The sequence below is a fragment of the Centrocercus urophasianus genome, unplaced genomic scaffold, assembly GCF_019232065.1.
Source record: "Centrocercus urophasianus isolate 14NV4802_14NV808 unplaced genomic scaffold, USGS_Curo_1.0 seq_23, whole genome shotgun sequence".
In the NCBI taxonomy this organism is placed as follows: Eukaryota; Metazoa; Chordata; class Aves; order Galliformes; family Phasianidae; genus Centrocercus; species Centrocercus urophasianus.
This window is the reverse complement of record NW_024884789.1, coordinates 2,827,710-2,845,034: the sequence shown is the minus strand read 5'-3', so window position 1 is coordinate 2,845,034 and position 17,325 is coordinate 2,827,710. Positions and strand designations below refer to the sequence as shown.

At 47.3% G+C, this 17,325-nt stretch overlaps 2 protein-coding genes across 7 annotated transcripts in view; one reads left to right on the top strand and one right to left on the bottom strand.

Moving 5' to 3' along the window:
* Window positions 1–7,107, top strand: part of MEF2A (myocyte enhancer factor 2A) — a 50,359-nt gene extending 43,252 nt beyond the window's left edge. For all 4 annotated transcript variants that reach the window (XM_042824678.1, XM_042824677.1, XM_042824679.1 and 1 more), the window contains 2 exons: window positions 2,533–2,659; window positions 3,137–7,107. In XM_042824678.1, the coding sequence (XP_042680612.1) occupies window positions 2,533–2,659; window positions 3,137–3,497 (488 nt within the window). In that variant the 3' untranslated portion in view covers window positions 3,498–7,107. The remainder of the gene's footprint in view (window positions 1–2,532; window positions 2,660–3,136) is intronic.
* Window positions 7,108–7,597: 490 nt separating this feature from the next.
* LYSMD4 (LysM domain containing 4) lies at window positions 7,598–16,494 on the bottom strand. Of its 3 annotated transcripts, none has more exons than XM_042824687.1 (3): window positions 16,337–16,494; window positions 13,968–14,252; window positions 7,598–10,312 (listed from the first exon to the last, which is right to left on the bottom strand). In XM_042824687.1, exons 2-3 carry the CDS (start codon window positions 14,235–14,237, stop codon window positions 9,668–9,670), a joined length of 915 nt encoding a protein of 304 aa, XP_042680621.1. In that variant the 5' UTR covers window positions 14,238–14,252; window positions 16,337–16,494; the 3' UTR covers window positions 7,598–9,667. The 3 variants fall into 3 exon arrangements, with proteins under 3 accessions (XP_042680621.1, XP_042680620.1, XP_042680619.1); XM_042824686.1 differs by lacking the exon at window positions 16,337–16,494 and adding an exon at window positions 14,949–15,033; XM_042824685.1 differs by lacking the exon at window positions 16,337–16,494 and adding an exon at window positions 14,575–14,666.
* Between the last annotated feature and the right edge of the window lie 831 nt (window positions 16,495–17,325).

The following is a 17,325-nucleotide window of genomic DNA, read 5'->3' as shown; positions in this document are numbered from 1 at the left end:
TTCTGAAAGAGGGAGCAGAACGAGTGCCATCCCTTCATAATCATTTTCCTGACAAAAAGGCTGGATTTTATACATTGGCTGTTTTTTGATATCTGTTTTTTAAGCTTTAAAGGACTTCAGGATGTTTTGTTAGTTCCTACCTGTAGCCATCTGTCAGCTCAACAACTGGAATCTGTTTTGGTCTCATGTCCCCTTCCCTACAGCACTATCACTGTGCCCATTAGCTGCTATTAGTACTCTTTCTGCGTAGTTTGCCTTCGAGGCACTGCCCTGCACCCACTGCATGCAGGGGTTTGGTTTGAACAGGGACTGTTCAGTCAGCAGTGGTTTCTGCTGCAGAAAGGGTCAAAGGTTTCTGCTGCAGGAGCAGCTGAGTGCAGGAGGAACCTGTGCAGGTGGTTGCTGCCCTGAGGGGAAAGGGCTGGAGAGGCCAATGAACAGGATGGGGCTGCAGTAACAGTGCTCTGAGTGAAGAATTGTTGTTAGTTTCTTGTTTCAGATTAGAAACTGCAGCATGAATGTACTGGACGTGTAGACCTGGCTGTGATTCCTGCTACGATGACGGTCCATACGTTTTGTTTAATCGCTGTGTGCAGTAAGCCAGCAGTTCCTGTGCCTGCTCAGAGCACTGCTGCTGTTTTCCTGCCCCTGAGCAGTTGAGCTGTTCCCTCTGTGCTGTGCAGTGGTTGGAGGCAGCGCCGTGTGGCAGCAGCTGCTGGGAAGTGGAGCAGTGCTGTGCACCGAGTGCTTGGGAGCAGCACACAGTGAACATGGTGTCCCACACTGCAGCCAGGTGCTGTTGCTGCTAGGAAACTATTCTAAAAACCAGCCCCCCGCCTTTGGGTAATGCTGTGTTTTGTGAAAGGCTCTTTAGCCTTTAGTGTTTCTCAGGTACTTTGAAATTGTATCTATTAGACAGAGCCTTTCAGGGGTCTTAAATAAGAAATTTGACTTTGAACCAAAATAGTTGCCTATTTTTATTGCCAATGCACCTACATCCACGTTGCTGATTGTTACGGCTGCGGTCGCTCTGTAGGTTGAGTCCATGTCTTCATCACTGGAGGGCTGGATTTTTTTTGTCTTGTAAATCTCAGATAGCTGCTGGGTTCAAATGCCAGCTCAGAAGAAACAGAAAGGCAGCGTAGGTAGCTTAGTTTGCTGGGCTGCAGCCAGGATTGGCAGTGTCCTCATGCATCTGTGCCCATGCATCTCTGAGCAGCATGGCTGCTGGCACTGCATTTGCCTCCCTCTACAGGGCAATGAGAGGAAAACCCTGACATGTTGCACACAGAATGAGTTGGTATGTGGGCAGGGGGAGACTGAGAGAGATAAACTGTAATGGTTTTGGCATTTTAGGACAAAGCTAGGACAGCAATCAGACAATAATACTTGAGTGAATGGAATTTCTAGTTACCCTGCGGTAAGTTTGACTGCCAGCATTTTGTCTTACCCTCTGAATGCCAGAAATTATTTTAAGGAAGCGATGTTACAAAGTAATTAAAAGCAGACAAGTATTTGCAGCTTTGTTTTCGAACCTGAAAGAAAAGCAGAGGGTGGTGATGATAAAATGAAAATAACTCCTCATGTGCGAATGAGAAGTGAGAACTGTCTGAGCATTACAGCCTGGGCAGAACTAACAGCCTGACACTGACTGGTGATCAGGAACATGTTGATTTTCCTATTACTCATTTAAGTAAGTTACATTTCTAAGTAATGCTTTTCTTTTGTGAATTAGTTCATTTGGTACAGAGATGCCCATTTATTCAGATGTAAAATAATGAATCACTGTAGTGGGAAGAGGGAGAATGCGGTGTGTTAAGGTAGGGCTGCATCCACACACAGCTGCAGAGCCTTTGCTCCCAGCACCCTGTGGGTGCTCACACACACAGGTGTGAGTCCCTGTGCCAGTCCCTGTCCTCACTGTTCAGCAGCTGGGCCAGCAGCAATGAGCATTGCTCCCTGCTTGGTATGGGGATGGGCTGTAGGGCTGTACTATGCTTTGTAGCACAGGCAGCAGCCAGGAGATGCACACTGTGTCTGGGGAATTGCTGCCTCCCATCTGAAGTACAGGTTTGATCTGGAGCTGAACCAGTCAGGTTTTGTTCAGTAAGTTCAGAGCAAGAAACACCATTCCTTTCTATGACTTGTCTTAATGCTTCCTTTTTTGTTTCATTTTGAGATTTCCTTGCAGACTAAAATCTTCAGAAACAAATACTTGTAAGATATGTGTGTGTGTGTGTGCGTGCATGCATGAAGGCTGCACCCGTGAGGTTAGAAGCAGCTGTGTAAGGCAGTGGCACGTAGGCAGGAATTGCAGAGTGCGGCTGGTGCTGTGTGTCCTGCTGTGGTGCTGCAGAAGTTGGGAGGACTTCCTCCAGGTATCAAAGTGTTCACCTGTGGGCTCCTTTGGGCCACCTGCCTTCAGCTGTTCAGGGCGGAAAGCCTTTGTCTGTCTGTATTTATATGTGCATGTATATGTAAGTACATATAAATAAATCTGTTAATACACTTTTTTATCTGTTCTTCCCTCAGATTACTCCTTGACTAGCGCAGACCTGTCTGCCTTGCAGGGATTTAACTCCCCAGGAATGCTGTCTTTAGGGCAGGTATCTGCCTGGCAGCAGCACCATCTCGGTCCAGCAACCCTCAGCTCTCTCGTGTAAGTAGATTTGTAATAGCGCAGTGCTGCATGGCGGGGCACTTCAAGGTGAATGATCTGCACTGGGAAATATACAACACAAAACATTTTGCTTTCTTTTCTGCCCCAATGCGTACATTGCTTTTCCAGTTGGCCCGCTGGCAGCACTTCTGTGCCCATGTTGTACTGTATGTATCCTTTGTGGCCCTTTGCTCGGTCCTGAAGCTGACCTGCTGTATCTCTGCAGGCCCACCTCCTTGCTGAAGTCACCAACACGATTAACTCGGTGTTTGGAATGGCTGCCTATTGCCCTTTGTGTTTTAACATCTATAGAAGTACTTGGGATCTTTAATCGATGCTTTCTTTCACGTCAGGAAGTGGCATTTATTTACATGCTTACTTCAAGGATGCCGAACCACGCGGCAGGTGCATGAACTGTCGCTTTCCTTCCCATTCTCATGTTTTCTTATTTCCTCCTTTCGGTTTTCTTTTTCCCAGTACTGGCAGCCAGATATCTCAGGGTTCAAATTTATCCATTAACACCAACCAAAACATCAACATCAAATCGGAGCCCATTTCACCTCCCCGGGACCGCGTCACTCCCTCGGGGTTCCCGCAGCAGCAGCCCCCGCAGCAGCCGCAGCCCCCGCAGCCCCCGCAGCAGCCGCCGCAGCGCCAGGAGTTGGGCCGCTCTCCTGTCGACAGCCTCAGCAGCTCCAGCAGCTCCTACGATGGCAGCGACCGCGAGGACCCTCGCAGCGACTTCCACTCTCCCGTGGTGCTGGGAAGGCCGCCGAATTCAGAAGATAGAGAGAGTCCGTCAGTAAAACGAATGAGGATGGACACGTGGGTGACATAAACTCGCAGTGTTGCCTCTCCAGTTTTGTGTTCTCAAAATGAACTGTCCTGACATATCTAAATTTATAAATAAGGACATGAAATAAGTATATTTATATGTATATACATACGTGCATATATATATCTTCACATGCATATATATGTGCTAGTGTGTGTAGCATACACAGAATCATCAGGCACTTATTACAAACTTCTTGTATAGCTGCAGATGTCCCATGGTAAAACGTAACAGAACAATCCTGTAGGTATTGATCTAGTCTGGCACTTACCTGGACTTGTTGTTTTAATGATATAGCCTGTTTTGCAAAGAAACATTGTACCCGTATTATAATCCTACCACACTAGATTGCAGAAACCAAGAGGGCTCGCCTGTAGTAACGTCCCTGTGTGTTTTATTAAAGCTGTATGGTTACTTGTAGTTAAGAAATAATGCTTTGTAGCAGCAGAGCAGTAGAAAAGCAGGAAGAAGAAAGCAATACTGTACATAAAATGACCTTTATAATACCCCACCTGGCATGGGTCTCTATTGCAGAGGGTGCATGGAGAAGGGCTGATGCTAGAGAAAATAAAAAAACAAAAACCTGTTTTGCACGTGCAAAAAAAAAAGTGTATTGGGTCAAAGAAGTGATTTTTTTAACAAGTGAGAGAGAGACATAGAGAACTCGCATGAAATATTCCGAAAATATTAGCCTAGAAAATAGAACATTAACAAAATAAAATTAATATATTAAGTTATAATTGGAATATGTTTGACAAATTTGTTTTTACGTTCATACCTTTGAAAAATATAGAAACGGATTTTAGCTCATGTATATTTTATATTAAAGAAAACAATACCCTAATGAATTGAAGACTATATATAAAGTTATATACAGTACTTTTGAACACATTCTGCTATGAATTATTTATATAAGCCAAAGCTGTATGTTGTAGCTTTTTTGTAGAGTATAGTTTTATCTTATTTTGACTTTCTAGTTTTTGCTTTCAAAGATGAAAAGGAAAAACTTGCAGGCGGAACCTTGGGGGAAAAATAAGCCATGAACACTTATATGTAAATTTAAATTTGAGCCAAACTCTTTGTGTATATAGCATCTTAAATATATTATCACCTTTGGTGTAAGTACCTATGTATTGTACGTTCACCAGATTAAAAAGTATATTTTTGTGGATTGACGCCGACTTGAGAAAGGCGAGGTCCTTATTAAGTAGAGTATTCACTGTTTAATATTTACTATTTTGTTAAATATACTGTACTTTCTTTGGATTTTAATTATTATTAATATTATTATCCAGATTTTTCAGAGGGTGTATAAAGGGGTTTGTCCCCCTCACTGGTGGTGAATGTGTGCCGTTCAATTGTAATCTCTGTGCTGTATGGTTAAGCTTCATTATACATTTTATATATATGTATATAAATAGCAAAGTGGCAAAAAAAAAAAATCCGGCGTTAAGTTCATCCTGCATAAATATACAAAAATCTGCTACAACACATCTTGAGGCATCGTTTCAAAACTGCCTCTTCTGAGGAGGAAAAAAAACAAAAACCAGTGGAAAAAGCTTGACCTAATTTCTCCTGATAGGGAAATAACACATATCAGATGAGCACAAAGGGTTTCTGAAGTGGTAAGTGGTTTGGGATAAAGGGGCTTCGGAAGGAAACAGGCAGAGCCTCTTTGCTGCTTCCCCGAGGCACAGCAGGGCCAAGGCTTGCTCTGCATGGAGCTGTGGGGAGGGAAGGGCAGCAGCAGCTCCTGGGAAAGGCTGCACCTGAGCAGCAGCAAACTGCAGGAGCTGGGAGCAGCCACCTGCAGGGGAACCAGCACTGCTCCAGGAGCGCTGCTGCCTTGGAGGCACCTCCTTCCCACCTCTGGCTCCATGCAGATCACCTTCCTGCGTGTTCTTTTATTCTGGGAACCAAATTAAGTAGACCTTAATGAATTCTTAATGAATCACTGCTGGTAGTTCTGAGGAAAAAAAAAAAGAGAAAGACAACAGTGCTGTTTTGTTACTGAAAGCCCTGTAAGTAATCCCTGCTGTTTATAACATAATTTTGCCAGATTTCAAAAAATTAATTGATATTTTAGCTAAGAAGTGTGAGAAGCAAAAATCCCGTGTGATGCAGTGGGGGCAGCTCCAGCGCCTTCATGGCTGCTGGCTTTGACGTGCGGCTGCAGAACCAGGCTGGTGCCTGCGGCTCTGCTGCTGTCACGGCCACTCCTGAGCCCCTGCAGCCTGGGTCACGGCTGAGCTGTGATGTCCTGCAGTTCCCAGGTGCAGGAGCCTGCAGGAAAGGCAGACTTTTCTCACAGCAGCTCGTTTATTTCCCAAGTGACCGAATTCACTGACCACTGCAGAGAGCCTTTTGATGCTTGGAGAAGTTATGTGGTTTTTTCATTATTTATGCACATATATGAACTTTGCTGTACATCTGAGTGGGAGTTCTGCATTCACATTTACTGTCTATTTTCTTGTGTGCCTTACGAGATGGCTTTGCTGACTGTATCTCAATAGTCTTTATTTCTATGCAGGTTTGTAAACAGTGCTATTACTGTTTTCTTAAAGAAAAAGCTACATAAGGGTTAGAGTTTGTATTGAAATTGCACCTACGAATTAAAAAACCACCACGTAAGTTCCTAGGAACTGCTCATGGGACTGTTCTGGTGTTGCCCTGTGCCCCATCCCCTCCCACAGACTCAGCAGGAGACTTTGGCCACGTTCTCTCCTAGCGGGAGAACCTCACGCCACTGAATAAATGGGAAGCCTGGTTTTTAATAACAGGTAACTAACTTTGGAACATACTTTTTTAGGAATTGTAAAGATGTTTTATAATGAGAAAAAGACATAGCACAGATATTTCAACAGGTGAAAAATACTTTTTTTAACTAAGTAAATATATTGAAGTTTCAAGTGAATCCAATCCTAGTTTGAACCCATTGAAGCCTGAGTGACTTCAGATTTCTATCTGATCTTCTGTTGTGACAAATCACCTCTCCATCTCTGAGCTCTCACTGTAGTATTTAAATTCACATGTATTTGAAAATCCCCGTCAGGGATTTGTCAGAACAACGCTTCAGCCTTTCCTTTCACTCCAAGGACACTAAAGCATCCCAACCTTGCGAATTGCTGTGCGCACAAGAAATACATAGTAAATAAGGAACATAACAACTCCTAACAATCCATCACGGGAAGAAGTTAAATTAGAATGTGAAAGAAAGACTTCAATGTAAACGTTTAAATCTTAGTAGAAACTTTCTTCACTTTGCTGTGCAAGAGAACACTGCTTTGCTATATTTAAAATGGCTTTTTTAAAAGAGATTTATGTATTTGGTAAATGTTTGTAGTCAACAGTTCACAAAGAAGCTGTTCACGGTTTAATGATGATAAGCCGTTTGGCGGCACAAGCTGGACTTTGTTGCCATCCTTGAGACGAATCTTTTAAGAAAAAAATAAGTTAATCTCAATTTTTTCCCTGAATGTGTTGTTTTTTCTTCAATATACAATAAATATTCTAGTGAACTTTTTATCAAATGGTTAAGAAAAATGCTAGAGGTTGTTGTAAAATATTTGTATCCTGCATTCACTAAAGTAAAGATACTGGCTTTTACTGTGTACTCCAGCCTCTGTCGTATTTGCAGAGCACATCTGCCCACTCGTGCCCTCCTGCCCCCACAGTACCCAACACCCTCATCAGGTTGGGTCCTGAAGTACCACTACCAAGCTGTACCCACAGCTGACTTAACGGAAGCGCTCTAAGGTTATAAAGCACTTAGAGAACAGAACAACAGAAGGCAAGGTCGTACTTACGGCCTCCTGCCCCTCTCCGCTGGCGCTCCCTGCTGCAGCACTGCTGTGCTCCGTGTCCCACGGCCCCTCAGCAGCATCACCCCCCGCTCTGTTCTGTGTGCTGTGAGCAGCCCGTGTCACAGCGCTGCTGCCCGGCCTCTGCAAAACAAATGCTGTGGCACAAAACAAACGTGACACCACCACACGTTGGGAATGCTTACATTTTGCAGCGCTCCGCACTACTGCTGCAAAACACATCTTCCTAAACAAAGCTTGTCCGCCACACAGACAACAAACTGAAAAACACCCAACACGCAGTCTGGGGTGGGTAAGTGCCCCTTGTGCTTTTATTTCATTTCACTTGATTTAGAAATGTAGCGATTCCCCTCTTCCCAACCACAAGGGATACCTTTCCTTCACAGAAGAAAATACGAGCCTTCTTTTCCCCATTACAAGACACTCTAGGTCCCTCATTCACAACCTAGGTTTGCCCAGGCTTTCCTAAGCCCTTTTTAAGGCTGCAGGAGCCCCACGGTGCAGGTGTAACACCACAGGTGTAACCACAGGGCTCTGCTTCGCGTAACGCTCTTTTCCCCCCACACCTTTTGTGCTGTGCAGAAGGTGCCACAAGGCTGCTCCCCTCACCCAGCTTCTTCACTTCTGATCAGTTTTAGGCAGCAAAAGAAAGGCTTTGAAAACAAACAAACAAACAAAAAAAAACAGCACGAAAAACAACCAACAAACCCAAACCAACTTGCACATGGTTCATGCACAGACATTAGGTTCAGCATCAGAGCCCAACAACGCAGCCAGGGTCCCTAAAAATGCTGCCCTTGCTGTGACAGACCCTCCACAGCTCCCAGGCAGCAGTGCCCTCTGCTGCAAGGCCTGCAGCAGGCAAGCAGCTCAGGTCTGACTCCGCAGCTTGCCACAAATGGACTCTGTGCTTTTTTTCTGCAGGCATCTTCTCGAGCTTGCTGGGAACACAGTAAATGGTGGGAAGGCTGCAGTGCGGGGCAAAGACAAACTGCCACGCTGTGTGCCTGCTCACCAGCTCTGCCTCCCCTGCAGGAGCTCAGCTCTGTGCAAACAGCCCCAAGGCTCCCCATGACACAACCAGCTGGCTGCTGCTGAGTTACAGCCTGGATCCCCTCCCTGGGGATTTCATGCAACTGTGCCACAGCAGTACCTCAGCATTTAGCTCTAGGAGAGCTTACCTCTGTCTGCAGTCCCTGAATTTGTTGAATAAAAAGTTCTGAGGACAATTCTCTGCAGCAAAACTCTCTCCCAAAGCCTCACTGCTCCTCACTTCCAGCATGTAGTGTTCACTGACACAGCACACGTATCAGGCTTACAATACAGCTCAGCCACGCAAACCTCCATTCACCCCCCCTATTTACTCAGAGTGGACAGGACTGTTCAGCATACAGCAGCTTCCCAGTCCCCATCTATAAAGCATCTGATTCACCTTTCTGTGACTACCTGACACAACGTTGGGCTTCTTTGTGGGTGTTTGTAGGTGAACTCAGCAGCACTCTCATTTGAAGAGTACAAACAAGGAAACTCAAGTCCTCGACTGCGATGTGACATCTGAGATGCACCACTGTGGATTTAAACCAAAAGCAGGTAACAGCTAGACTTCCCCACACCAAATAAACCCTTGAGAAGAGCACAGCATCCCACAAGCCTTACTCTGTTCTCGCCATCTCCTGACAATATTGTGGACGTCTGCTGCCAGCCCGCTGCAGCACTGACAAAACCCTGACAGAACAAGGGCTCTCAATGAGCTCTGCCTGCACGGACATTGGCAGGAAGCCTCTGAAGGACTTCCACCAGGACAAAAGCTCTGGCCTCACCCACCCCACTGCAGGATTCAAACCATCCACTGCTTAACCATCGCGTGCAAGATGTAGTGGTGAGGTGCTACAGGTGTCCCTGTGCTGTGCCACACCCCAGCCAACCAATTAAAAGCCACTGCTTTTTGGGTTAGGCCTGCCAAGGCTGCCACGCTCTGCAAGACAGAAAAATGACAGTTCATTGAAAAAGATGAGTCCTCACCTCTACTCCAAGCAAAACGTATTTTCTTAAAAAAAAAAAACAAAAACAAACAGCCCCCAGCTTTCCAATCACACCAATACTGCACTCTGTCACAGAAGTAAAGGGTTCAGCTTCTTAGACAAAACCACTCTTAAGAAATACCTGAAGCAAGCAAGAAGAGCAAACTGCTTCAAAATACTTTCCCTCATCAGAGTTCACAAATGTTAAGCCAGTTGCCTGCTGGTCTTCACAAGCAACAGAGCATCCTTATTCTTCCATAAAATCGCATCTCCAGTTCAGTCAAGCTCAGAACTACATTGACTACTTTAAAAAAAAATAATATCTGTAGTGTTATCCCCCTGATTGCACTCGAGTCAGAGTCACTGTCTTATGGGCGCCCGTGCTGGGAGGTGAGGCTGTATTTGGCTGTGTCTCCCCCCCAGCATTTTTTTCTACAACTGAGCTTTGTAGTAATTTCCCTTCCAATCCATCTGTCGAAATATTTGAGGTTGCTGTTGTGTTGGAGGTGTGGGGCGCCGGGCCATTCTCTTGCGTTTTAAAATAGATGATATAAAATACCGGCAAGACAATTCCTACCAAGAGCATAATAAAAACTGCATTCCACCACTGGATTCCACAGTCCGCACCATTACTGCTCTCCCGCTTCCCCGGCTCGGCCAGCGGCCTCTCCGGCGGCTCCACGCAGAGCTCAGCACTCAGCTGCGCCTCCGCCTGCACGGCGTCCTGGATGCTCTTGTCGATGCCTTTGAAATAATCCACGAGCTGCCCGCTCTCAGCACAGCCGCTGCCGCCAGCGCCAGGCTCCGGCACGTCCACCAGCACCGCGCCGCTCTGGGAGCGCGCAGCCGGGAGCGGCCTCAGCTCCTTGCTGCTCTCTGTCAGCAGCCCGTGGGTCTTCACAGGGATCTTGATGGACTTCAAAGCGTACAGGTCCTGCTCCCTGATAAAGTTGTTGACGCGTTTGATGTCTGCAACCTGCAAGATCCAAAAAGGACATCGCGTATGAGTTCAAAACGACCCAACCTTTCACTAGCGTTGAAGCACGAAGTGGCTACAAAACCAGCCTGAAAATAAAAACAAGCTCTGTTTGCAAGCAGTTCACTGTTCTTCAGAGATTTCCAGGGGTTGCAGACATGCTCCAGGTCCCGCAGCTTTAAGATGCTCCTGTTACATCCATTGCATGGACCACCACCACATGGGCCCCCGCAGTGCTTTTGCACCTCTTATGTAAGTTGTGCCTTTCTTACCAAGTTTTTCCCCTCTCTTTGCTTTCGTTACCCTTTCTCTCCCTTTTTAAATCCAAGTTATAGCAAGAGGAGTCTTTAGAGCAAACCTTGTAAAAGCACTTACACCTTAAACAGCAGACAAGTGCTGATGGTGATGGGAAAATTGCAGTGCGAGCAAGAGGTAAGCAGTAACAGCATCTCTGGAGCACACAGCAGCTCTGCAAGCAAGACTGCAGGCTGGGAGGGAGCAGCAGGCACCTCTCACACTGCTGAGTTTCTCCCCTGCATAACTGCTCCATGCAGCTCACTTCTCCACAGCTGGAACAAGGTCCTGGTGATAAACATTTAAAGCAATAATGTCCACCTGTGAGCAGCTCTGGATGTTGGTGTGTGCTAACAGACCATCAGCCAGGGGTCAACACCTGTGCCTGGTGTTTGCACCCAGCTCAGTCACGCAAACAGCAATGAGAACAGCAAGAAAGTACACACCATACATACAGCATAAGTCAACAAGGGCTGCTGGTATCAAAAAGCAAAGTCAGCAGGAAGGCAGCGTTTCCTTATTTAATGTTAAGTAAAGAGAAGGCAGCTTAATACAGCGTACACAGATAACCCCCTACAACCTCTGTCAGATAACAACCAGGCCCCATTGCAAGCAGCAAACCAAGGCAGCCAAGCAGACATGAAAGAATCTTGAAGGAAAGGCTGAAGGAGGCAAAGCAGAGGGAACAGCAGGACCTGACTCAGAGACCCAACACCTCCGACACACCACACACAGAAAGTCTGATTTGCTCTTGTAGAAGTTTAGCAAATTACTGCACGATGGTCATTCACTGCACACTCACAAATGTCAGGCTACCAATGAAACCAGTAAAACCATGAGGAGGATTAAAACCAAGAAAGTGCTCTTCTTCCTGCAATGAGTGTCGTCAGCTCCAACATCACTTGACAGCTCACAGCAAAGATCTGCCCTTATAAAAGACAACACACAGGTAAGCAGAAGGCAGCCCTATGGCAGTTCCCAAAGAGCTGCTGCAGGAACACGACCCTCTCCTTGGTGGCTGCAGAATGGCTGCCTGCAGGCAACCCCAGGGACCTCCTCAGCCAGGGGGGAAGGGCTCCCTGCCCTGCAGGGCTCTGCCTGCACAGCTGCATAGTTCTGCTCCCTTCAGCCCATGTTGTTAGGGAGAGCTGGTTCAACAGGCAGGTCTGCTATGTCACAGCTGAGCTGCAGGACTGCACTGAAAAGGAGAGGGGAGATGGATGCCCGAACGTCGTGTTTACTCTGCACAGCCTGACATATCTGAAAATGGGGTGTTTAATGCAGATCCTAATCTGCTGCCCCTGCAGCTAAGGGAATCCTCAGCTGCTGGATCAGACTCCTCACAGCTTGCCTCAGCAAAACATCAGGAATTAAACTCTCCACAATTACTTTGTTATGAAATAACAATCTGACACTAAGCCTCCTAACTGAAGCTGTGCCTCAATTTTCTGTTTTCTTCCAATGAAAACAGATTACTGGGACAGTAAACATCCCCTGCAGTGTCTGCAATCAAACTGCAACGCTGCGCTAAAGCTCTAGAAACGGAAAGTAGAGCAGCACTCACACAAAAACAACAAAGCTGGTGGGAAAAATGTACAGCACTGGGCTGAGCAAGCCATTCAGGCTTATTATTTGTACTCATTTTTGGCTGCAGTGAGCTCCTCTTGTCCCAGCTGAAAACTATGCCAAAAGCAGGCCCAGACTATACGTGGTCAAGAGTAAAAATGAGAAGTTTGTCGTGCTCCGCATCTCTGCCAAGTTACCTGTTGCACAAACAAAACTTTCTTGCACTGTCTCAATTCTCCCACCCCAAGCAGGCCCTGATGACTCTCAAACCAGTAACAAATTCTCTGGAATTTCAAGGAAATTTCAAGGAAAGCCCATCGTGGAATTTTTACACCGCCCACATTTTTTGCAGCTAAAAATCTTTGCTGACATCCCAGTAGTCTTTCAGGAGCTGCTTAACCGTGCAAATCCTACAAACTACGTTGATACTGACCAGTGTCAGCCTGTAAATAAATACACAGATCCCCAGTCACAAGGATTTCCATCTCTCTTCAATGTAATGGGAACAAATCAGAAGTGTGCTTTCTGAAGGGAGGGAGGCAGGGCGTTCTGCTGCGGGAGGAGTGTGCTGACTGCCTGAGTGCTCCTCGCTGACACCACAGGAGCCGCACTCACATTCTCTCTTAAGAGAACCAACTGTTGCTGGTAATCTTCCTTTAAGTTCAGTGAACTGCTACGATGTGGCACGAGTGGCAACAGTTGTGACTGTGAAGAGTACAGGGCTGCTACATCATCAGCAGCGGCTCCACTGCTCGCAATCAAAGCCTCTTTAAGCCCTACCAGCCTTCACAAGCACCAGCTTCAGCAGAACCTACAAGGGCCTTTGTTTTGTTTTTGTTTCTAAGGGATTGGGAGGGGAGGAATTGTCTCAGCTTCTCTAAGCCCTCTTGCTTCAGCTGTACCTTACAGCTGTGCTATTAAGCAAGATGGTGCAATAATATTGCAACAGTTCAGCAGTACCATGTCATTATCACCAACCAGGCCACCGTCCAAATGCTTGCATTATGCAACTTCTTAATCATGGCCTAGCTTGTAGATAAAGGAGCTTGTAGGTAAAGGAGACTCAAAAAATAAAGCTGTAACTGCTAAGCAATGGGGTATTCTTAATCTTCACATCAGGTCATTCAAACTGTCATCATTTTTCCCCCACATCAAACTCAGAATGTGTGTTTTTCAGTATGTTCCAACTCCAGAGACAGTCTTTGTGTGCTGTTCTCTGCCTGCAGCTGGCTGAGCCACATGCACCTCTGTGTACTGCAGGAGCCATCGAAGACCCCGCACAGCAGCTCTGTGACCCACAGTGGTACCTCTCCTATTGTAGGTCCATCTCAGACCCAGCATTTCCCAGCAATATGGAAACTCATCCTTTTCAAAAAAAAGAAACAAAAAGGGAAATCTAGCCCAGGCCCCACCAAAGCAGCATTTCTTAACGCTGTTCAACTCATTTCAAACCTGTAACCCTGGAGAGGGCAGTGCTCTCTCCCTCACTTCTGTGCTCAGCTTGAACTTTATGCCCTCGAATAAATAAATACAAATCATGACTTTGCTGATGTCATCCAAACTAACCAGTAAGCCAGGCCACATGGGATGACATCTTCCATGGCTGTTAGCTCAACAGCTCTTTTTTTTAACCTTTCTCCAGCTCACTTTCTCCCAGCTGTTGACCATTCATGAAATACACAGGGCAAATGCTGTCAGACAGCAAGGAGCCTATACAGAATTCTGGGAAGTACTCTGCATGCACAAAACATCTCTAAAAGTAAAGAAAACAAAAGCAAACAGAGACAGCTCTTACTTTGCAACCATACTGCAGGGCAAGCTTGTTCAGACTGTCGTCCTCAGTGATGTCTCTCTCCAGAAGCACCACATCCCCAGCTCTGCCCCGTGCATTGCTGCACTGCCGCTCCCTGCCCCTCGGCCGCAGCTCCATGACGTTGAGCTCCTCGTCTGACGACTCTTCTGAGTCAGAGCGGCCATTTGGGAACACGTACACTTGCCCTCCCGGGTAGCTGTGGATGGAAACAGGAGCCTGGAAGGGTCTGGTCCGGCTCTCGTTCAGCCTCATCTTCTATAGCAGCACCTGGAACAAAACAGACGTCACAATTTTTCATGATGCCATCTCTTTTTAAGGTCTGCCACGGGACAAAGCTTCGCTCCACGTCACAAATTCTAACGTTTCCTAACAATAAATAAAGAGAAAGCCACCCCTTCACTTAAGGCAGGAATCTTTACTACGGCAACGATCCCTCAGAACAACGGGGCCGAGAGCACCGCGTCCAGCCCCAGCCGCACACGCTAAGGACTGAGCGGCGCTACCTGAGGAGCCCTCAGTTCCCCGCAGAACCGCTCGGCGTTACGGAGACGCGCAAACCGCGCGCATTCCGAGCCCCGGCCACGCGTACCTGCGACCCGCGGAACGCCGACAAGAAACGGCCGGAGCGCTTCGCCCCACGAGGCCGCAGCAGCCCGCCGCCCCTCCGTCAGCGCTCAGCCCTGCGCTGCGGCCGCGCTCGCGGTCGGAGCGGCGCTGCCCGCATCCTCGCGCGGCTCCGCGCGGCCCCTCGGTCCGCCCGGCGCGGCCTGCCGCCTCCTCCCGGGGAACGGGCCCGGCCGGGGCGGGCGAAGCGGTTCGGAGGGGCCTCGGCCCGACCGGAGCCCCGCCGTCACGGCCCGCCGCTCTCGGTGCCTGACCCGCGGCGCCGATCCCGACGGCCCACGCCGCCACCCCGTCTCCCGGCCCCGCGCTCCCCGCCGGCCATCGGCCGCGCACACCAACCTAACTCCGTCTCTCCCCGACTCCGTCTTCCATTGGCTGGCAGCGCGGAAAGGCGGGACCTCAAAGCCACTTGACCAATGGGAAGCTGGGAAGGGCAGCGCACAAAGGTTGGTTGAGAGGTCGGCGCTGGAAAGCGCCGGGTGAGGCGCCTCTTAAAGGGCCCGCGCCGCGGGAGCGCCGTGGTTGCGCCACGCGGGTTGGGCGCGCGGAGCCGGCAGCTCCCACGTGGCGCCTGCACACCGACATGAGCTCCTTCCCAGGAAAAGCCAGACTTAATCACATCCCGATAAAGAAAAAAAAAAACTTAAACGAAGATCTCGGTTCAGGCTTTCCAAAAAGAGCACGAACGGGAACAAGGCTCCCTCCTCCCCTCTCCTGTGATTGCTTTAAGATCTTGCCCAAATCCAGAACTGCTGTTCTCTTCACCCCTTCTGCTTTGTCCCCATCTATGCAGGCTGACTTCAGGAGCATTCTCATTTCGCTCACATTCCTTGTATCTTGTTTCCCTTTAAGCAGCCTACTAAAAACTTATTTAATCGCAATAAAATCTATTATTAGCATTTTAGACCGCTCAGCGACAGTCCGCTACCTTCAGCTGGGAAGCCGGGGGCTGAGCGCACAACTTGAAAGCAGCTCTGAATGCTGCATTAAAGCAGCCATCCGAGGGCTGTTTCATACATCCCAGCACATTGGCTCACCAGCACTGGCTGCTGGGCTGCAGCTGTTCAGGTTGGCACCCGGTGGTTTCCAACTGCCCTGAATTCACAATGGTGAAAGCTGCAATTCATAAATCACCATAACTGTGAGCCATGATTTGGGATTAATAAAAGCGAGTCAGAGGGAAATCATTCAACCATTTCCTCTGCCGTATGGGTTATTAACAAGAAAAATGTAGAATGAAGAGTAATCAATAAAAGAGGAGGTGGGAACCCTCACAAATACTGAACTATAGCCCTGATACAGTGCAAGTTAAAGAAATACTTCTTTAGCATCTGCTTCTTAATTTCAACCAGTTACTTCCGTTCAGTCGAGCACAAAATGGGAAAGACTCCAGAAGAGCACTGTGAGGCAACAGAAATCTACTGATACTTCTGGTATCACTGAATTGCATTTCAATAAAGTTACCCTCCATTTTAAATGTAGAAGTATGAGCCAAATAGAACAAAATAATACTCTCCCATGTCTGGAGTGACTGAGCTTACGTGAGTACTGTGTACACATTTGATTGAATTACATACAGCAACATGTTTAAGAGATAGATACACCATGCACACCACTTAGAAAAGAAAACTTCAGTTAAGTAAATATCAGGCATATACTTAATACAGTTAACTGAGCTATGGAGGTTACTCGAAGTGCATGTTTGGTAGCATTGGGCTCCACCTCACCTCTTAGAATGATCTCTCCAGTTTGCAGGGCATGTCCAGCTCAGCAGGTTCCGAACTCAGCCACAGGCAGTTCCACACACAAGCACTCCTGCCACCGACAGCCCGCGAGGGGTCTTGTGTCGAAAACAAGGAACAAAGTGATGGTTTAGGGGTCACATCTGGAAAGAAACACAAAACCTGTGTTCACGCTGTTGTGTAGTAGCAGCCACAAGACCTGGCTTACAAAAAGCTTCACACCTTGTCCGTAGGGGAATTCCCAACTGAGGGGCAACCGGACCCAGACAAGACCAACATCTTCCTTACATAAGGGAACACCCACTTGCAAGGTGACACCCAGCCCTGCAGCATGGGGCACACACAGTGGACATAGTGGCTTGTAGTGCTGGCCAGAGAGAAGCTTGCTATTGCCTGCAAGGAGAAGCAGATTTTGTCAACCCTCTGAGTAGCATGTGAAGCTGTGGGCACACCGTACCTCTGACTTCTTCCAGGCAAGAAGCACAGCTCTCATGTCCATCCTTGCAAGTTTTTTTTTCCTCCTTGTAACACAGCAGGCATTATAATAAGCATTCATCACTCATCTCCAGCTCATCAGATTAGTCCCACCTATAACAACTAAGTTTGCGACTATGCTGTGACTCAGGATTGAGACTTTCATCTTTGGAACCACAACGCAGATCTAAACAGAACTGCTGTCTCCTGGAGGAGATAATGTGTCCTTGTTCAGAGACCTAGTTCTGTGCTTGGCTTCCAGCAAGCAGCACCATTTGGCTCTGGCTGCCTGGTCTATGTGATAGCAGAGACTGAATTACTTAAGAAGAAAAAAAACCAGAAAAACAGATAGTTACTCTTTATATAAAAACAAATGACAAATTAAAAGTGGTTTTAATTTTGAAGTTCGTATTTTCTTGAGATTATGCCAAATCCTGGAACCCATACTCCACACCCTGTCCTTCTAGAGGAATTTGGCCAGGGAACACATTGTAAGATTT